General features: G+C 33.1%; 1 protein-coding gene across 1 annotated transcript in view; it reads left to right on the forward strand.

The window, feature by feature from the left end:
- LOC149780098 (axonemal central pair apparatus protein HYDIN-like) overlaps positions 1 to 22,993 on the forward strand; it is a 240,483-nt gene that overhangs the window by 15,597 nt on the left and 201,893 nt on the right. Inside the window, exons 10-22 of the mRNA XM_089936859.1 lie at positions 141 to 640; positions 1,794 to 1,861; positions 2,443 to 2,779; positions 3,717 to 3,900; positions 5,126 to 5,242; positions 6,631 to 6,783; positions 7,892 to 7,995; positions 9,056 to 9,335; positions 11,699 to 11,811; positions 13,714 to 13,864; positions 17,780 to 17,917; positions 20,081 to 20,209; positions 20,772 to 21,170. Of these exons, the coding sequence (XP_089792985.1) occupies positions 141 to 640; positions 1,794 to 1,861; positions 2,443 to 2,779; positions 3,717 to 3,900; positions 5,126 to 5,242; positions 6,631 to 6,783; positions 7,892 to 7,995; positions 9,056 to 9,335; positions 11,699 to 11,811; positions 13,714 to 13,864; positions 17,780 to 17,917; positions 20,081 to 20,209; positions 20,772 to 21,170 (2,673 nt within the window). The remainder of the gene's footprint in view (positions 1 to 140; positions 641 to 1,793; positions 1,862 to 2,442; positions 2,780 to 3,716; positions 3,901 to 5,125; positions 5,243 to 6,630; positions 6,784 to 7,891; positions 7,996 to 9,055; positions 9,336 to 11,698; positions 11,812 to 13,713; positions 13,865 to 17,779; positions 17,918 to 20,080; positions 20,210 to 20,771; positions 21,171 to 22,993) is intronic.

The raw sequence follows: 22,993 nt of genomic DNA on the forward strand, positions 1-22,993 counted from the left end.
CCAATCAGAAAGCACATTAAATTTAAAGATGTGTATTAATTTACAATGTATTTGTATGAAAATAACATTCTTTCATATTTTTAAAAAAGTTTATATGTGTACTTTTTCACAAATATACATTGATTTACTCACTATTTCAGCTGATAGACACTGACCAAATGATATTTAATGATGATGTTGTCAAGTTCGAGCCAGTAGAGGGAGATATCTGGCCAAATTCCTCATTTGAAGCAAACATTATCTTCAGGCCTCGTGAAGCAAAGTCATACACCAGAACAGCATTCTGTGATATCACAGGCAGAGAAAGCAGGTTACCACTTCGTATCAGAGGTGATGGAATTGGTCCAAAATTGGAATTCTCATTTGAAACCCTCGACATGGGAAATATTTTCATTGGCTCAACACACATGTATGAAATTGTCATGGTCAACAAAGGTGACATTGATGCTATTTATAGTGTGATGCCACAGACATCTGTTTTTGGCCCTTGTTTTCAGTTCAATCCAGCTGAGGGCATTGTAATGCCAGGTGGTCATCAAGCCATACAGGTTACATTTAGCAGTCCCTACCTTGGAGACTTCAGCGAGGATTTTTACTTCCAAGTGGATGGCTCCCCAGAACAACTGAAAGTCAGATTTAAGTAAGTTTTGGGCTTACAACATGTTTTAGCATCATTAAATTTGTAATGATTCGATAAATTCAAAACATCGACAGTATAAAATAGGGCTAATTTGTGAATGGTTTTAATGCATATTGTGTAAATACTGTTTGATATAACACCCCTACTATGTGCTGATAATATGTTTTATTTGGGTAAGATTTGCAAACTTTAATTTTATCATAATAAGCTCATACCAACAATACTGTATAAGTTCTCATCAGCTGTAAATGCATATTTAATACACATTTAGCCTGGATCATCCAGTCCGCTTTTATTTTTATTGCTATGCACTAGATAACCAAACTGAAAGTGTTGACTTTATTAAATACAATTAACAATGAATACATTGCATATCGATTCATGCTCAAAAGTTAAGGAAATGTGAAATTTATATAAGTCTTCAAGAATGTTCTAAGAACAATTTAGTTGTATACAAGGTTAGTATTTTTTTTTTAATGATATAATCTTCATTTTGCCAACACTTTCTAAAGAGGTGATATCAAATTGTATCTGGTTGTTGTAAACAAGCCACAAGGGGGCATAGTTTTTGCCATTTTTTTCCTCCCCAGACTGATATCTGCAAATTCTCCGTGCAGATATAGTCTGAGCAGGCTAAGGCTATTATATATTAGAAGAGTTATCTCCCTTGATCATTGTTTGCTGTTGTACAGATTGGGTGGAATCATATCTCCTGATAAGGTTGCACTGAATAAAGCATATGTAAAATTCATATTTTATGTGGAAATGAGACATTAGGCATACAGAGTGCCATGTTCCAGAAAAATAATAACATTTTGATGGGTTTCAACAGCTGCTTTCATCACACAAGGCATGATGAAGTTAAGAAGCATGCTCTTAGTAAGGGAACTTTTTTCTTCATTATTTGCCCATAGGGAAAGGATGTGTACTTATTAAGGCATGTGCTAATATTGTGTAGGATGGAGTGTGATGTTATGAACATAATGCATATTTTACAGTATTTAAACACATTAAAAAAATTCATCATGATTTCATGTCACTTTGTTGTATAAATTTCTATAGCAATGGTAGAACCAATACGTTATGTATGCATCATGTTATCAGTTATATTTTCCCATTGCTGTGTACAATATTAATTAAAATTTATTTGCAGTGGCTCAGTAATAGGACCAACATTCCAGTTTGATGTATCTAGACTGAAGTTTGGAACTGTTTCATATGGTAAGGAGCAATTTCAGTTCACTTGGTTTGTTGTTTAGTTTCTAATGGCACTTTGAGTAAAATAGTTGATGTATCATACTGAGAAGGTAGGAACTAAGTGCCTTTCTCAAGGACACACCAAGGCAGCCAACTTGGAACTTGGGTTGGTCTGGACAGGTATTGAACATGTGAGTGTGTCATTTACAGCTACTAGATGAAATAACTTTGGATTTGTACAAAACATACACCTTCATGAGGTGGGTTTTTTGTTCTCTGTAAAGCACAATCAGTGGCAAACAGTGCATAAAATCTCTATAGGATATTGTACCGTTCTTTGAAAAAAATATAACTCCAAGCTTATTAATATCAAGAACTCCAGCATAACAGTCAGATGACAGGAACTTATAAATTTAGAATTCCTAGCCCAGTTATTTTGTTAGCCTATCAGATTTAGTATTGTATCTCATGCTTAGAAGAGTTATTAATAACAATGTGTTCCAGATAGGTTTTCACTTGATGAGTAAGTCAAAATGACTACTTATTACAAGTAAATTCAGATTTTAATCAGATTAAAATAATTCAATATTTTGTTGATCCCACAGGTTTCCTGAACACACAAACATGTACCCTGATGAATACTTCTCTGGTCCCAATGACATTCAAGCTAAGAGTCCCTGGTGATGGGATTACAGACAGTGTTTGTGGAACAGCTGACCTTGATAGTACCCAGAGTGAAATGGGGTCTCCAACACCAAATCAAGGTGCTGGACCACCAAAAGAATTTGAAATAATTCCATCATCAGGAGTAATTCAACCTCAGAGTGAGATTAAAGTGACTGTGAATTTCATCTCAAATACAATCAAGAAATATGAGATGGCACTTGTAGTGGATGTTGAGAATGTTGGAGAAGAAATTGTGTCTTTGCCAATCGCTGCCAAGTAAGTTAACTCATTAACCCATGGAGATTCTTGTCATTTCCACCTGAAATAGTGGTAGGAGAAGCATTTTTGGGGCTACTTTTGAATACATCCAAATACATCCACTTCCAGGAGATTTTCATTTAGCTGGATGTCTAGTTGTCTGAAAGACATTGTTTTTTTGCTGGTTATTTTGCTCGTGCATCTGCAGGAGGGTAAACATTGGATTTTTTTTTTCTTTGCTTAATATTGGACCCATCACTTTTGCGTTCTGGACACTGTTTATTCCAAATCTTAAACTTATCTTACTTTTTGCAAAGTTTGTCCATGTGTAGTTTGGACAGGTCTGCTTTGGATATAAGGCCAAAAAGTCTAAAATTCATACACAAACTCCGGTTCTGACAACTGGTAATTTTTGGCCTGAAATATTGGGTTTTCAGAAATTATGTGTTTTCCACTGTATCTTGCAATGCAAGTAGAAAGTCTTGATTCTGTAGTATTTTTATTGACCAACTGTCTAGAATTGTTAACTTAATCAGATTAAAGGGGATGGAAAGTTCTTGGTAACATTTTACCATCCATGATATAATAGAAAAGTAATGAATTGATAAATCTTAATTGCAAGGTCATTTATTGATATTTTATTAAAATGACATGGGTATTATCAATTGATGAATTGAATACATATATACTTGCTTATAAATCGACTCAAACTGCAAACAAGAAAGATCCTGATCTGCCATAGCATAATGTACCAGCAGATAAGGGTTTATTTTGTTTGATCTCTTGATTACTACTAACAAATTGCACAGACCCAGATCTGCTGGTGCATTATGCTGTGGCAGATCTGGGTCTGTGCAGTTTGCAGAATGACTCTTCTTATAAGTGAGTATATACCAAATGCAGCATTTTGAGTTAACATATACAAGTGTTGTACCTATATACACATGTTTTGCAGATGTATTGTGCCCACCATCACAGTCTTATCTCCCATACTTGACTACAATCGATGTTTTCTGCGTCACCCGTATGAGCACTGCATGAGACTGCACAATGATTCAGATCTTCCTGCTAAATATGAGCTGCTGCCACAATCAGTCAGAAAGGAGACACCTATCTTCTTTCGAAGCCAACATCCAAAGGTATTCTATAATAAATAGTTCATGGTTTCACACCTAACATCCTTGAGTAATAATCTATGGCATTTAAAAATGGGACACTGTCAACTTGGGAGTTAACAAATTATGGTAGCTGTAGTTTACAATAAATATAAATGCGTAGAAAACCAAAGTGTCATTTAAATGAATCTACTTTCTGTATATCATATAGAAAATATCAGTTGATAATAGGATACTTGTTAAATAAGAAATAAATGATTCTTTTCATTTTGTCATGTCAGTGTTCAGTTGGTTGATTGAGAGTTGTCACAAACTGGCCGCAAGCAACTTTACTTTTGTAACAGCACTGTTTAGTAGCTGATATTAAAACTTAAGTTTTAGATTGCAATTTGTCATGAACCAGTCTCAAGTAACTTTACTTCTGTATTGGCACTGTTCAGAAACTGATGATAAAACTTGGGGTTTTAGCTTGTGTTTTGTCATAAACCAGTGACAGATAACTATATTCTAACTGATTCGATGGTCACAGCCTGATTTAAGTTCTGAAGTTTCCTTCAGGAGTTTCAAAACATAAAATCCAAATCACTTGCTGAGGTGGACTCAGATATTAAGAATGCAAATTTCTGAAGGAGTGTTCTTTAAAGTCATTAATCATTCTGTTCAAGCCTTTGCTCCTTGCAGGTGTTTAAAGTTTTAAAAAAAGGAGTTATAATATGGAAATTTTCAGTCTTCATATAGAAACTGTCTTTTGACAATACTCATTCTGTTTATTCACAAATGATGTGCATGTGCAATGGAAAATTGAAAATTACAGGTTTTGTGTGTAGTATTCTGTCAGTGTTAAAATGACCTTTAGAATCTGTGACTTAAGAAAAATAGAAGTAAATGCAATGTTTCTGAACTCTAAAATCCAAAGCAATCTGCTTTTCAAGATATTCAGTTCAGGAGATAAGTATACATGTGAGATATGTGATAACAATCAAATATTAAGATTCCCTTGTCAAATTTAGTGAAATTAAAGTAACATTTTTGAGGTTTTAAATCAGTTCTTCAACTTTCTACTTTGTTTCTGCATGATATTACTTTGAGGAATTTATTTAACTGTAACGTATTGTTAAATATTTATTAAGAGTGCAAATTCATTGACAAACACAAATTGTTTTAAAATGCAATAATAAATTCATTAAATACATGATGTAAATATATCAGTGATTGAAGTGCAACAAGGATTTTCTATACATTTCTCCAGGGTATTGTGCAGCCACACTCTATACAAGATGTGCCTATCATTATTGAGGCTCAGATGTTGGAGGAACAGGACACAGTGGCCTACATTTCTATCTTTGGCAGTCCAGATCCACCTTTGGTAAATCAACTTATGATGCAAACCTAAATTCTGTGTGAAGACCAGATTATTTTATGTAGTTCACTATCATGATAATGCGTCTAATTTATATTGATATTCCATGTGTTGTTAGGAGTAATATGTAGAACAAACAACATTGACCCAGATCTGCTGGTACATTATGCAAATGCATATCAGAGTCTGTTAATTGTTGTCATACTTGACTTGTAAGCAAGTATGTGCAGAATCCAAAAAGAACTCCAACTTTTACCCTTCTGCTCATGCGTGAGCCAAATAGCCAATGAAAAACAATGTTTCTAACACAGCTAGGCAGTATGTTATTGGAAGATCACCTGGAAGTTGGTGTTTTAGGATGCATTCAGAAATAGCTTTCAAAATGTGTTTCCTACATGAATTTCAGATAAAAAAGACAAAAACCTCCAGGGGTTAAAGTGTTAAAGGATATTGACTCCACCCTATGAGACAGATTTACTTTTATGTGAACTCAGCTATGGAACTTTATAATTGAACATTTTGAGGGGGTGTAGTTTATATTACAGACTTTCACCCAATACTTAAAAATTTTTATTTGTTTACTTTTATAGTTTATTTTCTATATATTTTTCAGAATTGTATCATCTTTACCCATTATATTTTATCTTGTATTGCTTCATTCGACATTTATTCGGAAGAGTCTGAAGCTTTTGTGCCATTCTATATGTTTACATTACTTTTAATTGGCACCATATAGTCATTGTTATGCCGACACACGGTTAAGCCCAAATATTATCTGTCTTGTCTACCTTCATATCTGTTTCTCTGTCTTTCTGTCTGTTGAGCTATGTCTCTTGCAACCTGTATGTGTGTTTATCTGTCTAGAGAAAATATAAATTCATCATAAGTGCAACTGAAATTGAAACTTTTTCTATTTAATCATATATCCTTGTCAGTGGTTAAATACATGTATTTATTGGTTAAATACACGTATTTATTGGTTAACAACATGTATTTATTGGTTAAGTACATGTATTTATTGGTTAAATACATGTATTTATTGGTTAAGTCCATGTATTTATTGGTTAACAACATGTATTTATTGGTTAAGTACATGTATTTATTGGTTAAATACATGTATTTATTGGTTAAGTCCATGTATTTATTGGTTAAATAAATGTATTTATAGGTTAAGTACATGTCTTTATTGGTTAAGTACATGTATTTATTGGTTAAATAAATGTATTTATAGGTTAAGTACATGTCTTTATTGGTTAAGTACATGTATTTATAGGTTAAGTACATGTATTTTCATGTTTGTATGGAGATACAGATTCATAGTTCTATATAATAAAAGATGTTTAAAAAACAGACTTGTACTGAATATATTTATATCTGTATTATAATTTTAACAGCCAGTGCACATAACTTGTATTGGAGAGGGTCCAGTTGTCCACATTATGCCTCCTGAACTAGACTGGGGAGTCATACCAGTTTTGATAGATAAACCCAAGAAAATCCTGTTATCCAATGAATCTCTTATCCCAGCCAAATTTACAGCACATATGGTAAGTTCATTGCATTGTATTTATTTCATAATAGAACCATGGACCCTATTCAAAGCCCTCTCTCTGCTCCAGAATCGTTTAGAAAAAGATATTAGGGCTGACCCCTTGTCTTATTATTAAATGCATACAATTCTTATGAAGTGTAAAATTCCTTGTAAAACAACAGCTGCTACACTGTTCATTTTTAAATGCCCCAAAAATTGTTGTCATTAATGTTAGTATGGAATAAGTTTTTAAAGTGTCTTTTGGCGGATTTGAAAAATGGGGGGATTTACAGTAGCACATTGTTACAAAAATATAAATATTCATGAAACTTATTTCTGCATCTTTCACGGGTCTTAGGGGAATCAATATTTGTCAAAATTACAGGATGTCATCCCATAGCATTAACTTTCAAACAGACCATAACATAATTTACAGAAACAAATAAACCAAGAATTTAAAACAGTTCTTACCAGGCAGTTTTCCACAACATGAGTCACTCCACTACTGTCCAAAAATATTGTTTTATGAAATTCATAAGTATGTTGTTTTTTTTCTTTATTTTTTTAATTGCTGAGCATTGAAATCATTTAAGATATTCTTGGCCTTACAGCCAGGAGAACTAAACAGTAAATAGATATAGATATCAAATAACTTCATCCACTTACAATTAACCAAATTTTACAAAATGACATAGTTACACGGTTCTCATGTTGTATGTTTGTATCTCAGTAGACATGAGGTAATAAGTTTTCTCATTTTATGCAGATAGTTACCATATCAAGGAATATTAGCAAATATTATATATAAGTAACATGTAATTACTATTAACTGTTTGTATACAATTTTTTATACTTTCTTCTTAGGGGGCACCTAAGGAAGAATAATCATACTAATTTTTTATTATTATTACTATTATTATTATTATTATTATTATTATTACTATTATTATTATTATTATTATTATTATTAATTAGACATGGTACACTTAGTAGATTGCTGATATTTGTCAAGAAAAGCATATTTCAAGCAAATTGGGTACAAGTTCGTTTAACCATGCTTGATAGACTTGTTTAAAATGTATAGAATATTTTGACTACAAATTTTCAAAATTTCTTACCTGTAGGTGCGTCCCAATTCTGTGTTCCGTATTGAGCCACAAGAGGGGCTGATACCAGCAGAGAGGAGCCTAGAGGTGACAGTCATAGCTTGCCTGGATGATTGTGTCAGGTAATTAAACATCATATGTCAGGCAAAATAAGGTGTGTTGGATAGCACAATGTTGAAACCATCTGCTTGGCATTTCAGAAGCCCTAGATCAAAGCCATGCTGCTAGCACATGTAGGGGTTATATGGTTTTGTATCTTTAGTGAGAGATTCTTTCTCTATTTGTTTAACTACTGTTTTCTCCATTTTAATGACAAAGCATTTCTACTATCATTATTTAATTAATTGATGAAAATTAAGTTTCACTGAATCAGAAGAAAGAAACCAAGTATGAGACAAAGAATGGTTTCCTAACTTTCATTGTTATCTTTCTTTTTGGCCTGTTGGTATGAATTGCAGAAAACCAGACCACCTACCATAATGCCTGTGTTTTTTTTTTCCATGTTCTTTTTTTCAGATTTTAAGTAAAAGCTTAATAAAGATGACTGTTTTCATGAAATACTTGCCATACTTATAGTAATAAGTACTGGAAATGTACTGTTTTATTTTGGTTTCCAAGTTCTTGTAGCTTGTGGTTGCTACAAGCAATGAATTTAAAGATCCAAAGAACAAAGACCTTTCTGTAGAAACAATAAAACCCCTTCTCTAATCCATAAATTTAAGTACTAACAAAAATGTTAGTATTTGCAAAGTCATGAAAAGTTATATCCACAAAATAAAATAATTAAAAGTATTTGTGTCACAATTGCTAAAGCTGTGTAAATTATGATACAATAAAACCAACTTAAACTTCACACTTAATTAGTACCCTGCTTTATCTGAGAATTATTTTAATCAGAGTTCACTTTAGTTAGGTAGGTTCAGTTGTATTGTGGCAAAATGAAGTTTTAGCTAATTTCAGTTTTATTATCTCTGTCTTGTCAGTTGGTTTAATCATGTTAACACAAACTTAAATGGAATTATTTAATCCAACCAGTCTTGTTTTAAATTTAATTATTGTTAGATTTTTGTAGGCAGAGCATTTTTTAAGATAAAAACATATGATTTATGAGATCAACTATGGTTATATAAAGAAGAAATAAATAACAGTAAATACCAGTAATATTGTTCATTTCTGTTGTAGATTCCAAGACAAGCTTCAGCTGAATTTCATTGAGAGTCAGACGAGGCACATACCACTGACAGGTTATGGCCAGGGTACCACCATTGTATCGGATCCACCACTGACTCCACAACTTGATCTTGGACCCAACTTCAGTAATCGTCCCTACGTCAAAGTCTTCCACATGACTAACCATGGTCGTCGACACCAGCAGCTTGTCTGGAGCTTGGATGGATTCAGCCCAATTGCAAAGGCCAAGAAAGAGATGACTGCCTATAATCCATTAGACATGAAATACAAAGTATGCTAGTTGAGAGGGTTGAGGCAACCATGTTTTACACAATGCATTAAAATTGTTGTCAAAAATGTTCAAAATTTGACTTTTTCTGTCAGTTTTGAGTAATAAGTATTACATGTAAGTTGTTCTTGTTTAACAATTTTCAGTTAAGAAAATTCCTTGAACTAACTAAAATGCCTTTATTATTGAAAATGAAGTGGCCATGAAATAAATTAATATTGAATGAGTTTTAAAGTGAAATACATACACAGAAGTTACAACATGCTGTACAAGATGTTGCATACCGTAGAATCAAAAAGTTTTATTGAGGAATAAATTTTGCTTATTATTTGGGGTTTTGGAATTCCAAGAAATTAAAACACACACACACACATACAACTTTTCCCTACCTTGTCACAAACAACAGGCAACAAAGTTCGGTGAAACATTACTACAGGAGTGCCATCTTGCTATATAATGTATCGTCCAACATCACAAGAAGTCAGTTAATTGAAAAAAATGATGCATATATATCCCCAACAAATTGAGGGTGGGTATAGGAGTGGGCACAGAACTACATACTTCAGTGGCACAGTTAGCATCTTAAATCAGCGGATGTCAAACACAAAATAGTGAAATCGCAGTGATTTTATATTTAATATTTGCTTTCTTAAACAGAGATCCATGCATTTATACATACATGTATAGCTTCATTCGTTAAAGTATTTACACATGTGCTAGCTGACTAATATTCCTCTGTAACAGTTAATCCATAATAATTCCAATGAAAATATGAACAGAGAAGCACAATTTTTTGTCATTTCAGCATAGATCATGATGTATCTGAATTTCCATTGCAAAAAAAATCCAATCATAATGCAGGAAAGAAAAGAACATTTACAGTTCAGTATGTGTGCATATGTTTGTATCCGTCATTAACTCTGCAACTTTAGAGATGCTTGAAATTACGAAATGAATCATGATACATTTTTTCATTTTTAGCAGGTGTGTTGCATATCACATTAAGGGTTGAATCATGAAGATCGTTGATTAGTATTTTAAGTTTTTTAGTTTAGTTTGCTTTCTCCTATAATTTTAGATTCATTATGTGGAGTAAGGGATAAAGCTTGATAAACAGTCACAACTGTCAGTACCAACCACCCATGGAGAAAGCCAAACTGTCTTTTGCACATAGGAAACTTTTGTGTACAGGCTCACTTTTTTGAATTTGATATACTTACACATTTGATTTATGTTGACCATGTGACAAGAGTACAGTGAGTACAAGTAAACAAGAAATATTAATATGTTAATTCATCTGATATGTTTTTATCTAAACCGTGCCTTCCTCGTGAAGCAGAAATTTAGTTTGTAAACATGGATTAGTCACAATCAGTATGAACCATTGACAGATTAAAGCATAGAAAAAACATTATTTGTGTAGAAAACAACTTGCTGCAGACCACAAAAGGCACATGACTTTTATATAGAAAGTTTGCCAAGGAGAAGCTAGAACAGCCATTGAGACCTGGTGACCACTATGCAATGGTGACCATTTGCAAAGGTTTTACTGTATTGGTTGTGTACCGAAATGGGGGCTTTTATCTTCAAGGATGTCAAAGTCAGAGGGTAATATTTTAGTTTTCAGTAACATTTCCTTTCTGCTCTATAATTTTATGTGCTGTTTCAGATGAATGAAATTAGGCTTATTTGCTTACTGTCACTTGAAGATGTATTGCATTTCATATTTGGGTTCTGTTTTCAAGGTCTAGGCTAAAGGTATATATTTCATGGTTGCTTTTGTTTTGCTTTATATTGGAAAAGCAGGTTTAGTTCAGGGATAAAGCATGGCACACTTGTGTTTTCTCTACTTGATTATATGTCATGTATCACAGTCAGAGTCACTGATTCATTTCTTCCCTTTTATGCACTTTGATGCCAATGCTTATTGAGATAGAGACATAAAACTTGGTTTCTTTCAATATCTGCTTAGTAACTCTACAAGTTTGTCACAATGTCAGGCATCACAGTCATATTTCATTATTGTATACTTTTGGCAACCTCACTACAGTTGGCAGAGGAGAAAAATTCTCTGAATTTGATTGTTGCTGTTTCGAGACAGGTGGTCAAACTTACGTTTTTCTCATAAATAAAAACCAAGTTTTTTTTAATATGAGCTAAATTTCAGCCCCACACAAATGTTTGTTTTTTCAGTATTTTTTAAAGTTCTTTGTTGAATTCTTTTCTTTTTCATTTTTTAAACTTTATTATAAATCAGCGCCACATAACGATTATTGAGCTGATGTGCTATTTAAACACACACACACACTTCATAGCATCATACATGATTTGTCTGATCAAATGTTTCAAACTTTATTTTTTCCCAGAATGTGCCACCTCCATGCCCAATGCGCACACCAGTCTTCAAAGTGACTCCAAACAGATTTGATCTACCACCTGGTGCCAGTATGGATATGAAGCTAGAGGGATTTGTAGATAGGTATTTGCTTTATTATACTCAATCCGATTGAAGTACAATTCAAGCCTAAAGAAAGAAAAAAGCATAAGTCTATTGTCCACACACTAATTATCTATTGTCCACACACTAATTGTCCATTGTCCACACACTAATTGTATATTGTCCACACACTAATTATCTATTGTCCACATGCTAATTGTCTATTGTCAACACACTAATTGTCTATTGTCCACACACTAATTATCTATTGTCCACACACTAATTGTCTATTGTCCACACACTAATTATCTATTGTCCACACACTAATTGTCTATTGTCCACACACTAATTATCTATTGTCCACACACTAATTATCTATTGTCCACACACTAATTGTCTAGAATTTTCTATAATTTGGACCAATAAAGTCATTATAGACCCACACATTTTCTTTATGTAATATTATAATTTATCTGGAAAAATATCAATATCAATACATAATCAGTGGCACCTGGTTAATCAATTTTTTTTGCAGTATTGTAAATTAAAGTATAATACCACAATTAAATGTTAGCAAAATTTTGTAAATTCAGCCAGTTTTCATGACAAAAAAGTATTGCAATTTGCTTTCTAGCAATCTCCATAGATTAAAACATTTCCTGTTTGCACAAGTTAATTAGTGCAAATTTAGCTGCCTTGATGAATTTGCCAACAAATTAAATTCATGCTGCTGAAAGTTCTGTGATTTTAAGTATTTTGGATAATCAGGAATTTGGAGTTTTGATCATTGGAAACATATAATTTCAAAGATGGTTTTGGATCAAACAGTGATCTGGATGAATACAGTTCAGATGAATGTGTTATTACTATATTCCAAATACACAGCGGTTAGACAACACGTACTTAAGGCTAGAAAAAGACACTGATTTTCTTAATAAGTGGTTTGTAGATATCGACATGACCATTTGTTTGCTGGGCAGTTGGTGAATAAGAATGAGTCCTTTTATCCAGATATCTTGATAAGTGGTTGGTGGATAAAAACATCTCCTCCCTTCTGCCCATCCTGATGAGTAGTTGTGGGTAGAGTCACTCATCTGATTGTCGTGGTTAATGTTGTTTGTTGGTTCACTCATCCTGTTCATCCTGGCAAGTCGTTGATGGATAAGGACAAGTCTGCTCATCTGTTCATTTTGTCAAATCATCCACTCATCCTGGCAAATGGTTGATAGATAAGGACAAATCCACTTGTCTGATCATTGTGACAAGTGACTGGTAGATAAAGTGGAGTGGATTTTTCATAAACAAAGAACTTAAATTAAAGTCAAACAATGACTTCATGTAGAGATTGAGAAATTTGGAGGCCTACCTGATGCTATTTTTCTTGAAGAAACAGCACATAAAACAAATTAAAGCACCCACAGACCAATTTAATGCCTGCAAGGACAAGTAGAAGCTTGAAAATATTTTGAGGCCTGATACTGTATCCAGTGTTTTTTATAGAATCGACTAGAACATAACAGTAGAGTTTATTGACCTTTAAAAACAGAAAGGTATTGTTGAAAGTTGAGTCTTTTAGCTCTGTTTTCTGCCAAAATAGATTGATTGTTCAGGGATCACACTTGGATTATGCAAAATATGTGTGAAAATTATTTTTAAACAAAAAAAATCCAATTCCTATATAAAAATTATATTTATTCTCACACTATAGTGTGAGAATAAATATAATTTTTATATAGGAATAAAAACAGGTCACACAAAGTAGGCTTGATGGCATATATCTGTGGTACAAATATTTGTAGTGTTCCAGCTTGTTATTTTCTGTAACATTACTTCTTGGCTGTTTAGGTTGTATCTGTATTTGTTTTATTGATATGATGCATTAATGGAACATTGTTTTAAATTTTTATATAAAGACTATTTTACAATTTATTTTTGATGTTTCAGTCCTCAGTATGTTAAGGAAAGACTTCTGTGCCATGCAATCATTGGCCGTCAGGGTGGGAAAGAGCTCATCATGAAAATTGATGTGACCACAGACTTTGTCAGCCCATTACTGGAGTTTTCTACCAAAAGTGTCTACTTCAGAGTGGATAAAGTAGGTTCAAACACATTTTGTTAAATAAAGATGTTTTAATCACAAAGTTTCTGAAAACAAGACCCTGTTATTACGGTATATTCTTTTCTATTCATTAGAATTGATATGATACGTATACATATCTTATATCTTGTGTAAGTAAGACTCCTCCAGCTTTAAGCTTCAAAAGTAAAGTTCTGTGTTTAAACTGAATTGTGTTTTTCACACATGATTCAGTATTTCAGTTAATTATTGCCTTTTTTTACTTAATGTCCCAGTTGTTTGATAATGTGAAAAATGACCAAGTTTATTGCATGTAATATGTTCAAGATTCAGTATTTAGACAGGGCTTTTTAAATAATTTATCTGCTCAGGGATTATTCCAGCAGTAAACTTTGGGGCCCCAAGCCCTTGAATTGATAACTTTTAATTGCAAGACAAAGAATTATGATTTGTTACATCCTAAACCTTGTCACTCATAATTTTTGTTGCAGTCTATTTGCAGATATCTCTTTATATCAAAAATTAATGTTATAAACCAAAATAATAAGTAATTATGTAATTTTGTTCTTGTTTTATAGAGATTGCCTTTCTAAATTGTAGCAGTAGTAGGAATTGCTCTTGTGCTAATAAATATTATAAACGTTTTTCTTTAAAAAAACAAGTCCATAATTTGAAACAAATTTTGTATATTTCTTTATCTAACATACTAAATATGAAGACTGCATTATAATGATTAAAATCTCTTTGCTAATTAGTTTTTATTTCTATAAAATGCCCTATCATCATTTGGTACCATTAGTTAGTTTTACATCAAATTAGAGTTATGTGTTTGGAAGGATTGAAATCTTTGCTGCATACCAGTCAGAAACAAGACAACAAACTAGAATACTGAACACTTATTTAAAGCTTTATTCCATTTTCAACAAAAGCAGGAAATGTCAAAAAAAACCAACATAATTTGTGTAATGAGAAGTCACAAAAATTCATCAAGTGTTTCATGCTATACCTTGCATACCTTGGCAGACAGATCTTAGGCCATGTGTTGATATAAGCAATTGAAAGCACAAAAATATGTGTATCAGCCATTAATAATATGTAAGGTCAACTATCCAAACAGCTAGTCAACAAAAAATTTCTAATTATGAAAGGGATTCATATCCATCATTATAAAACTATGGAGCTGCTCTCTTTTCAGCTTTTTGAAAATACGCATATGGTGGAGAATTCCAATTACTTACATGGTCCATGGTAGGGGATGATTCAGGTGAAATAGTCACCTTACAGTATGTCATTTCACTCAGATTGACCCCTTAGAGCAAAGTTTACTGTACTGACATTGTCCCCATCACATTTTGTTTCTAGTCACTTTAATAACAATCAAAGTAAAACTTCAACTTTTGTGTCTATTTTCCCTTAAAAAGGAAAGCAGGAAGATAGAAAAATAAGTCTTATTTGGTAGGCAATTTTGATGCTGATTTAATGACTGTTGATACCAGAAATTGCATTGCTACAGAATTCCCACTAAAAGTCCATGCAGGAACTTTGAAAAACATGAGAATTTTTTCTCTCCCCAGTTTGAAGCAAACTATGGCTCATTGGGCACAGCCCAGCATATTACTAATAATCATTTTGTCAAATAATGCATCATTTAAACAGATGAAATAAGGTCTTGCTGATTTTTGTCTGTAACCTACTTTCAAGGTTGTGGTTTTATGTTAAACAATTAAAAAATTTAAATGTTTTATAAAATTTTAATATTTAATATTCATTTTAATAATCTGACAAAAATTTCTGAGGCTGCCAGTGAAAAGTGGGGCTGCCAGTTGGCCCTAAGTAACGCAATAGATTATCCTAGCAGGCATACTCTTCTTTTAGTTTTCCACTTGGAACTTAACTGTACATCTTACATAAACACTGGTGTGTACAGATTTTATATATCATACCACAAACTGTCTGTGCATCTTTAAAAAATATAGACCTTGATCTGCCATTGCATAATGAGCCTGCTGATCAGGGTCTGTATTGTTTTTTCTACGGGTAACAGCAAACTGTGTAGACCGATATCTGCCAGCCCATTATGCAGTGGCAGATATGGATCTATGCAGTTTGTTGTTGGACCTAACTTATAAGTATGTATATACTGTCCATTGAGAGTCTCATTGATAACAGGCATTCAGTTATGAATTAATGAAATTGCCATATGTATATATTGGGTTTAATGTCATACAAGTATAATTATGGCTGTATCATGCAAATTAAAAGGCAAAGATCTTAAAAGGGTTGTAAAAGTTTAAAGGTTAAAAAAATATAAGATCTTCAGGAAGATAATCATTTCAAATAGAATCAATTATAGTATTTGCACCCATCCCCATTTTTTGTACCCCACTACCAGTTTTAAAAGTGAAAGCATCAAAGGTAAGGAAAATACACAAAACTTATTTCAATCATCAATTTATAATTTCAAACCTGATTGTCACCATGGTGACCCTGACACTGTCAAGTTATTGGCATTTCAAGCCAAATGCTGATATAAACAGACAGACTGATTATTGACCTATTCTGGTTTCTAGAACAGTCCATTTCAGTAGAAACTATCATTGCATCCAATATTTGTAATATATAATTTTAATATTTAAAAAAAATAAACTAATATATATGTGTTCAAAGAGATGTAGCTCCCAAAATTTCTTAAATTATTGAGATTATCAAAAATGGTGAAAAACATTGCATCTGTTGCTTGAAAATATAGACTCACCCATGCAAATACTGCAGTCTTGTTACTAATGAAACTCTTGTTAAATTGGGAACAGACAAAAGTTGACAGCGTTAGGGACCCCTTGGCAAAAACCAAGTTAGAAATTATAAATTGATAAATGAAACAACTAAATTTTGTGCATTTTTTATATTCTTGATGCTTTTTGCTTTCAAAATAGGCATAAAGGTACAAATAAACGGGAAAACCACTCCGGTGGCCTAGTGGTTAGTGCATCCGCCTCGGATGCAAGAGGTCATGGGTTTAATCCCTGGCCGAGTCATACCAAAGACCTACAAAAATGGTACTAACAGCTGCCTCGCTTGGTGCTCAGCATAAAGAGGTTAGTGTTAGGACTGGTCGTCCTGGTGTCAGAATAATGTGACTGGGTGGGACATCATGCTACATGTCTGCGGCATGATGCCTCAGTGCTAGACATCACTACAAACTGCCACACTGCAGACATCATAGCGATATGACTGAAAAATTGTTACAGCTACTTCAAAAATCCAAAACACACACAAACACACACAAATAAACAGGAGGGTGTATGAATACTATATGTTCCCTTATGAGATAATGGAAGAAAAGCCAAAGCTCTTTGAAAGTATATAGAAGATAGAAAAGAAAGGTTAAATGGCATTCTTTTAGAAAATAAACAAATTTTCTTTGAATATTCTTGATTGACTGGACATCATAAAGTTGTCATCTCTTGGTTTGGAAATTTCTGCACTCGACAAGAATGTGCCACTGTCAGCTGACACTGGCAAGGTATGCTAGCATACCTAGGAACCTCATTTGCTTTATGCTTCTTATTAATGCTTGACTGTACCTTGACCTTACATGCAACAACGTACATAATACCAATAATTTGTAATCTTTATTTTTAAGAACAGATTCAGTTTAGATAATTTTTTTCAGGCATTAATATTGATATTCTGAACAAAACAGTTCTTTGATTGGATAAAAATATTTTGTTGTTGTTTGTAGATGCAATACAAATACTATTTATGAGAAAGAAAACATTGTAATCATGCTTACTGTAAAAGTTATGAGGTGATGATGATGATGATCGTCATCATCGTCATGATGGTGGTGATTATAATGGTGACAGTTATTGGGTTATGGTGGTGTTTTTGAATACCATTTTAATAATTAGTTTTTTTCTTTTCTTCTATCAGAAACCCGATGATGTCCTGCTAGTCCAGACCCGAGAATTAGTCATCAGTAATGTATCAAGTTTGCCGCTGACTACTGGTCTGCAACTCAAATACCCATTCTCTGTCTTGCTGGACGATGGATCAGAAACTTTTGAAACTGTAAGATTTATTGAAATTATTGAAGATATTATAGTTTAATCATGCTATAGCACAGTCGATTTTGACCAATTATTGATTGATGAAATAAATCAGAATTATTTGATAGATGCGAATCAGAATTAGATGAATCAATTAAACCTTTCATGTTTGAAAATCTTAAAACTTTTTAAATAAAGAATCCCAGACTTTACTAAAAATTCAGTTGCTAGAAATCTTGGTTTTACAACAGGGAACACTTTCAAAAAAAAATTTTATTTGCTGAAAATTTGGTTTAGTTATATTTAACATGCAATATTCACTCTCAAAATTCATTGCAACTCTCAGCCCCAGTCTTTAAAGTTTTATGAATTCAAAGTCTGCCTGGAAATCCTAATACTCATGAGTTTTAACTTGAGATTTTGCTTTGATCAGTCATGAATAATTTTACTTGTGAAAGCTCATTTCAGATTGGTCAATGGTGGAAGCTCAGATTTAACTGATCTACATGCCTTCACTTTCAGATGTTGTAATATAAATAATTAGCTTCAGATAAAGAAAACAAGACTTAATTTTATTTGCATTTAATACATTTAGGCAAATAAAAAAATGGTTAAAATATACAAAATTAGGATGCAATTGTATGTTTTAATAAGTCTGCTTATCTGTTGGAGCTATCTTTTTGTTCCTCCTCAGTTACCTTTAGGTGTTAATTAAGGAGCAGTAATCAGATATTATGTTATATTCTCTATGATCACTGCACTGCTTTACATTTTTAAGTGTATGTGTGAAGATCTGTTACATACTTTTGAGAGTGGGAGATCTATTTTATAGGAGGAATATATACTTGGTACATTATTTAGTATTGAATTTTGTTTCTGTTAATAATACATGTTTTTGTGTGGTCACAAAAAATTTTTGCTCATTTAATTTTATTGAACTTCTCTGAGAGTAAATTCCTTCTGATAAACCAACTCCAAGACAGATATAATGAAATTGGCATAACAATAAATTTACCACTATTTAAATCAACATTTTTTCCATCACAAACAAGGTATCATCGCACTGAATTTGTCAGTTACACTCTGAGGAAACGAAGACAAAAGGCAGGACCCTATGAAAACATTCCTTTATGCATATTTTTGAAAAACATAGTTCAGTTGTCTTTATGTGTAAATAACATAGGACAACAAGTTCTAAATACATTATATGAAGTCATGTCACTATTAAACAGATTTTTTAAAGTGCAAAATGGCAGACATGTGCAGGGTAATGTCTTTTGATTATAAGAAAACAATGAAAATGAATAACTACAGATGAAAAGAAAGAGAAAGAAAAGAAATGGAAATCAAGATGAAGATTAAAAGAAGAACAAAATCTTTTCCCCCAATTTTCTCTATTTTATTAAAAATCTGAATACATTTTTACAGTCTATAATATTTGCATACCCTCCCGTTTATACCCCCTGCGAATTTTTAAAACGATGTGCTTCAGGAATAAAAAAATGCATAAAACTTAGTTCGTTCATTAATTGATTATAATTTCTAACCTAATTGATGCCAAGAGGTCCCCACCACTGTCAGATTATTGATGTTGCAATGCAAATAGAAGCACCTGATGTAACCAAGCATAGAGACTGCTTAATTGTCTATTTCTGGTTTCCAGAATAGTCTATTTCAGTAAAAACTGTGTCATCTGCATCCAATATTTGTAATATCTAGTTTTAACATTTTTAAGACAGATAAAGAAATAAATAGGAGGAACACTTGGATATATGTAGTCAAAGAGATGTAAATCCCAAATTTATGGAATTATAGAGATTTTCAAAGACAGTGAACAACATAATACCTGTTGCTTGGAAACATAGACTGGTCCAGGCAGATATGGCAACCATGTTGCTAACAAAACTCCCTTCTGATTCTAAATGCCAACAAGTTGACAGTTTTTGGGACCCTCTGTGATAGTATGGTTAAAAATTATAAACCATTGAATTTAATAACTAAGTTTTGTGCATTGTTTATATCCTTGATGCTTTTTGCTTTTAAAATCAGTAGATGGATACAAACAGATGGGATGGTGTGAGAATACTATAGTCTAGTAAATCCATCCGAAATCATTGTTAAAAATAGATAAAAACGTTGTGATATGTATAAATTTAATTTGAATTGGATTATGATTTGCTTGCAGGAAGTCCACTTGCCTGTTGGAGAGACCTACACCCTCAGGATTAGGTTTGACCCAGCTTATAAAGATGATCTGCACATTCGAACTATTGATGAGGTTCTGCATGTTACCTACAAGGAACATCCACACATTGTAAGCAAATTTTCTTATTGTGTGTCTCGATAATTTTGTTGAACTGTTAGGAGACACCAACTAAGCATTTCAATTTTTTTTTCTTTATTGGTATGGTTATTGCATTTTCTGAAACATAAGATTTTCAAAATTCTTTAAAAATTATTATTTTTCAATGTTAAATTTTGACGTAATAATTTGCTTGGTATGCATTCAAGATGGCTTGAATTTTATCGTATAAGAGAAAGTGATTAATTATAGTATTATGGTGGACAAGTGCAGCTTATCCAATTCTTGTGGTCCTCTCAAAGCTGATCATAAGTTTGCTAAGACTTTTCAGAACATTTTTGGGAATGAACAAAAATACAGAGAGAGCTGCAATTTAAAACAGCAGTTTGAATGTCTTGTACCTTAAGTTTGAGGTAACTTTTGTTGTATGGTGAATGCATGGTCAGATGTAGAATCCACAGTACATATAGATTTAGAAGAAAGTTTAAAGCTGTTTATTAGTACGTAAAGATACATTCATCATAAAATATCATTAAAACTTAGCTGTTGAGCTTAAAATGTCTTCAAATTTTAGGACTACATAGCCCTACGAGGAGAAGTCTATTTCCCCAATTTGGACTTTGAAAAGGCTGTGGTAGACTTCGGTTGTATTTTGAATGACACTGAAGTCACTCGCTATGTCAACATCACAAATAACAGTCCAATGGAAGTAAAGTACAAGTGGTCTTTCCTGATTGGTGATCAGCCATGCACAGTCATTAACCACCCTCCAAAGCCCCCATCCCCCCTAAGGCTGGAAGCATTAGATGAGGAAGTAGAGGGGGAGGCAGAAGAGGAAGAGGAGGAGGCAGGGAGGGAGGAGGATTTAGCAAAACCACCAGAGGAACATCAGGTTCAGGTGATCATCAGGGAAGCTTCAGATGTTGAAGTTAAGGAGGGAGCAGTGGAGAAAGCAGATTTGGAACCTACAAAGGTATTGATTTGTATGGTCAGTCACTTTTTGTACAGTGCATTTACTTGATCATTTACCTGGGTACCCGATCAAATGGAAATTGTATTAAATGTATACAAACCCAAAGTTAAGACTGCATTTTTTAAAATTCACAGTATCCTATATATATTACTACCGAAAGTCATCTGCTTCAAAGTCCAAGAATTCATCCTCATTGTCTGAGGCAAAATAAGTATGTGTTTCTGGTCATTGAGTCATCCCTGTTTTTTATTGTCGAACCTAGAACTTTTTCCCCCAAGGTAAAAATAAAATTTAAAGCAAAATCCTGAAATTGATTTGTGCATCCAATTGAGCTAGTTTTGCCAGGTATTTAAAGTGCTTAGTTTGTTATATATACTGATCTTGATGATATATGTAAAAATACCTACCTACCCTAAACCCTAATTTTAAAACCAGTACAATAAGAAACATATATTTTTTTTTTGGCCTGGTACAGTTCTGAAATATTCCATCAGAGTCTAGTAAATCATTGTGCTCTTTATAGTCATTGGAAAAATCATGTGATCCCTTTCCTTGGCCTCACTGTTATTAGTCATCGAAAAAATCATGTGACCCCCTTTCCTTAGCCTTACTGTTATTAGTCATCGGGAGAATCATGTGATCCCCTTTCCTTGGCCTCAGTGTTATTAGTCATTGGAAAAATCATGTGACCCCCTTTCCTTGGCCTCACTGTTATTAGTCATCAGAAAAATCATGTGACCCCCTTTCCTTGGCCTCACCGTTATTAGTCATCAGAAAAATCATGTGACCCCCTTTCCTTGGCTTCACTGTTATTAGTCATCGGAAAAATCATGTGACCCCCTTTCCTTGGCCTCAATGTTATTAGTCATTGGAAAAATCATGTGACATCTCTTTCTTTGGCCTCACTGTTATTAGTCATTGGAAAAATCATTTGACCCCATTTCCTTGGCCTCACTGTTATATGCAGATGCTTATTTAGTGACTGGTCTTGAGCTTTGTAATTAACTCTGACCATACAGTTTGTGAAATCTATTAAAGGTTGCAACTGAATACATGTCAATTGTGCAGCAAGCTCAAATAACCACCTTCTGTTACTAGCCTCTGCACCACACTTGCAGTGCAATCAAAGGGTTGTCACATGGAGAAAAAAAATGTGGGATGAAGGTCAGCTTTTTACTGGAAGAATCACACCTCTGCTTGGCACTGAAAATTTACACATATTTGAGGCTCAGTCGAAAGGATTGTCAACTTGAAAACAAAGTGAGTTCTGTCTTAACAAGCACTGGCAGAAAACTTGTATATGGTAATTTGGTACCCTATGGGTCATTTTATTACCCATGTAATTATGAATGGGCGGGTATACAAGTACCTCGGTACCCTTTTACAGCTTTACCCTTTTCCTAATCAAGCAAATGAAAGTAAAACAGATGACATTTTTTATGAAACAAAATTGATTGATGCAGAAAAATATTTCTTCCAGGATATTACCACAGAGCCAGCCTAATAAATTTGGCAAAAAATTGTGGTTGTGTTTATTGTCAGATAGAAGTATCCATTTTAAATATTTGTTTAAAATTGCCTATAAATCAGTGTTGAGGCTATTTATCTAAGAGAATGCACTATAACTGCTATTGAAGTCACATTGTGTTGCAAATCCAGGAAAGAAGGATGCAGTAGAATAGGTTTGAAGAATAATTCTTAAGAGCAGTTTGGAACACTGACTCAGAAAATGAAAATCATAGAAAATATCCAGAAATGTTATGTTATGAATTCTGACATAAACTTGTTTCTTCTATGCATACAACATACAGAAGAAAGCTTGC

Source organism: Sinohyriopsis cumingii, chromosome 16 (assembly GCF_028554795.1).
Source record: "Sinohyriopsis cumingii isolate HCF-2022 chromosome 16, ASM2855479v2, whole genome shotgun sequence".
Taxonomy (NCBI): domain Eukaryota; kingdom Metazoa; phylum Mollusca; class Bivalvia; order Unionida; family Unionidae; genus Sinohyriopsis; species Sinohyriopsis cumingii.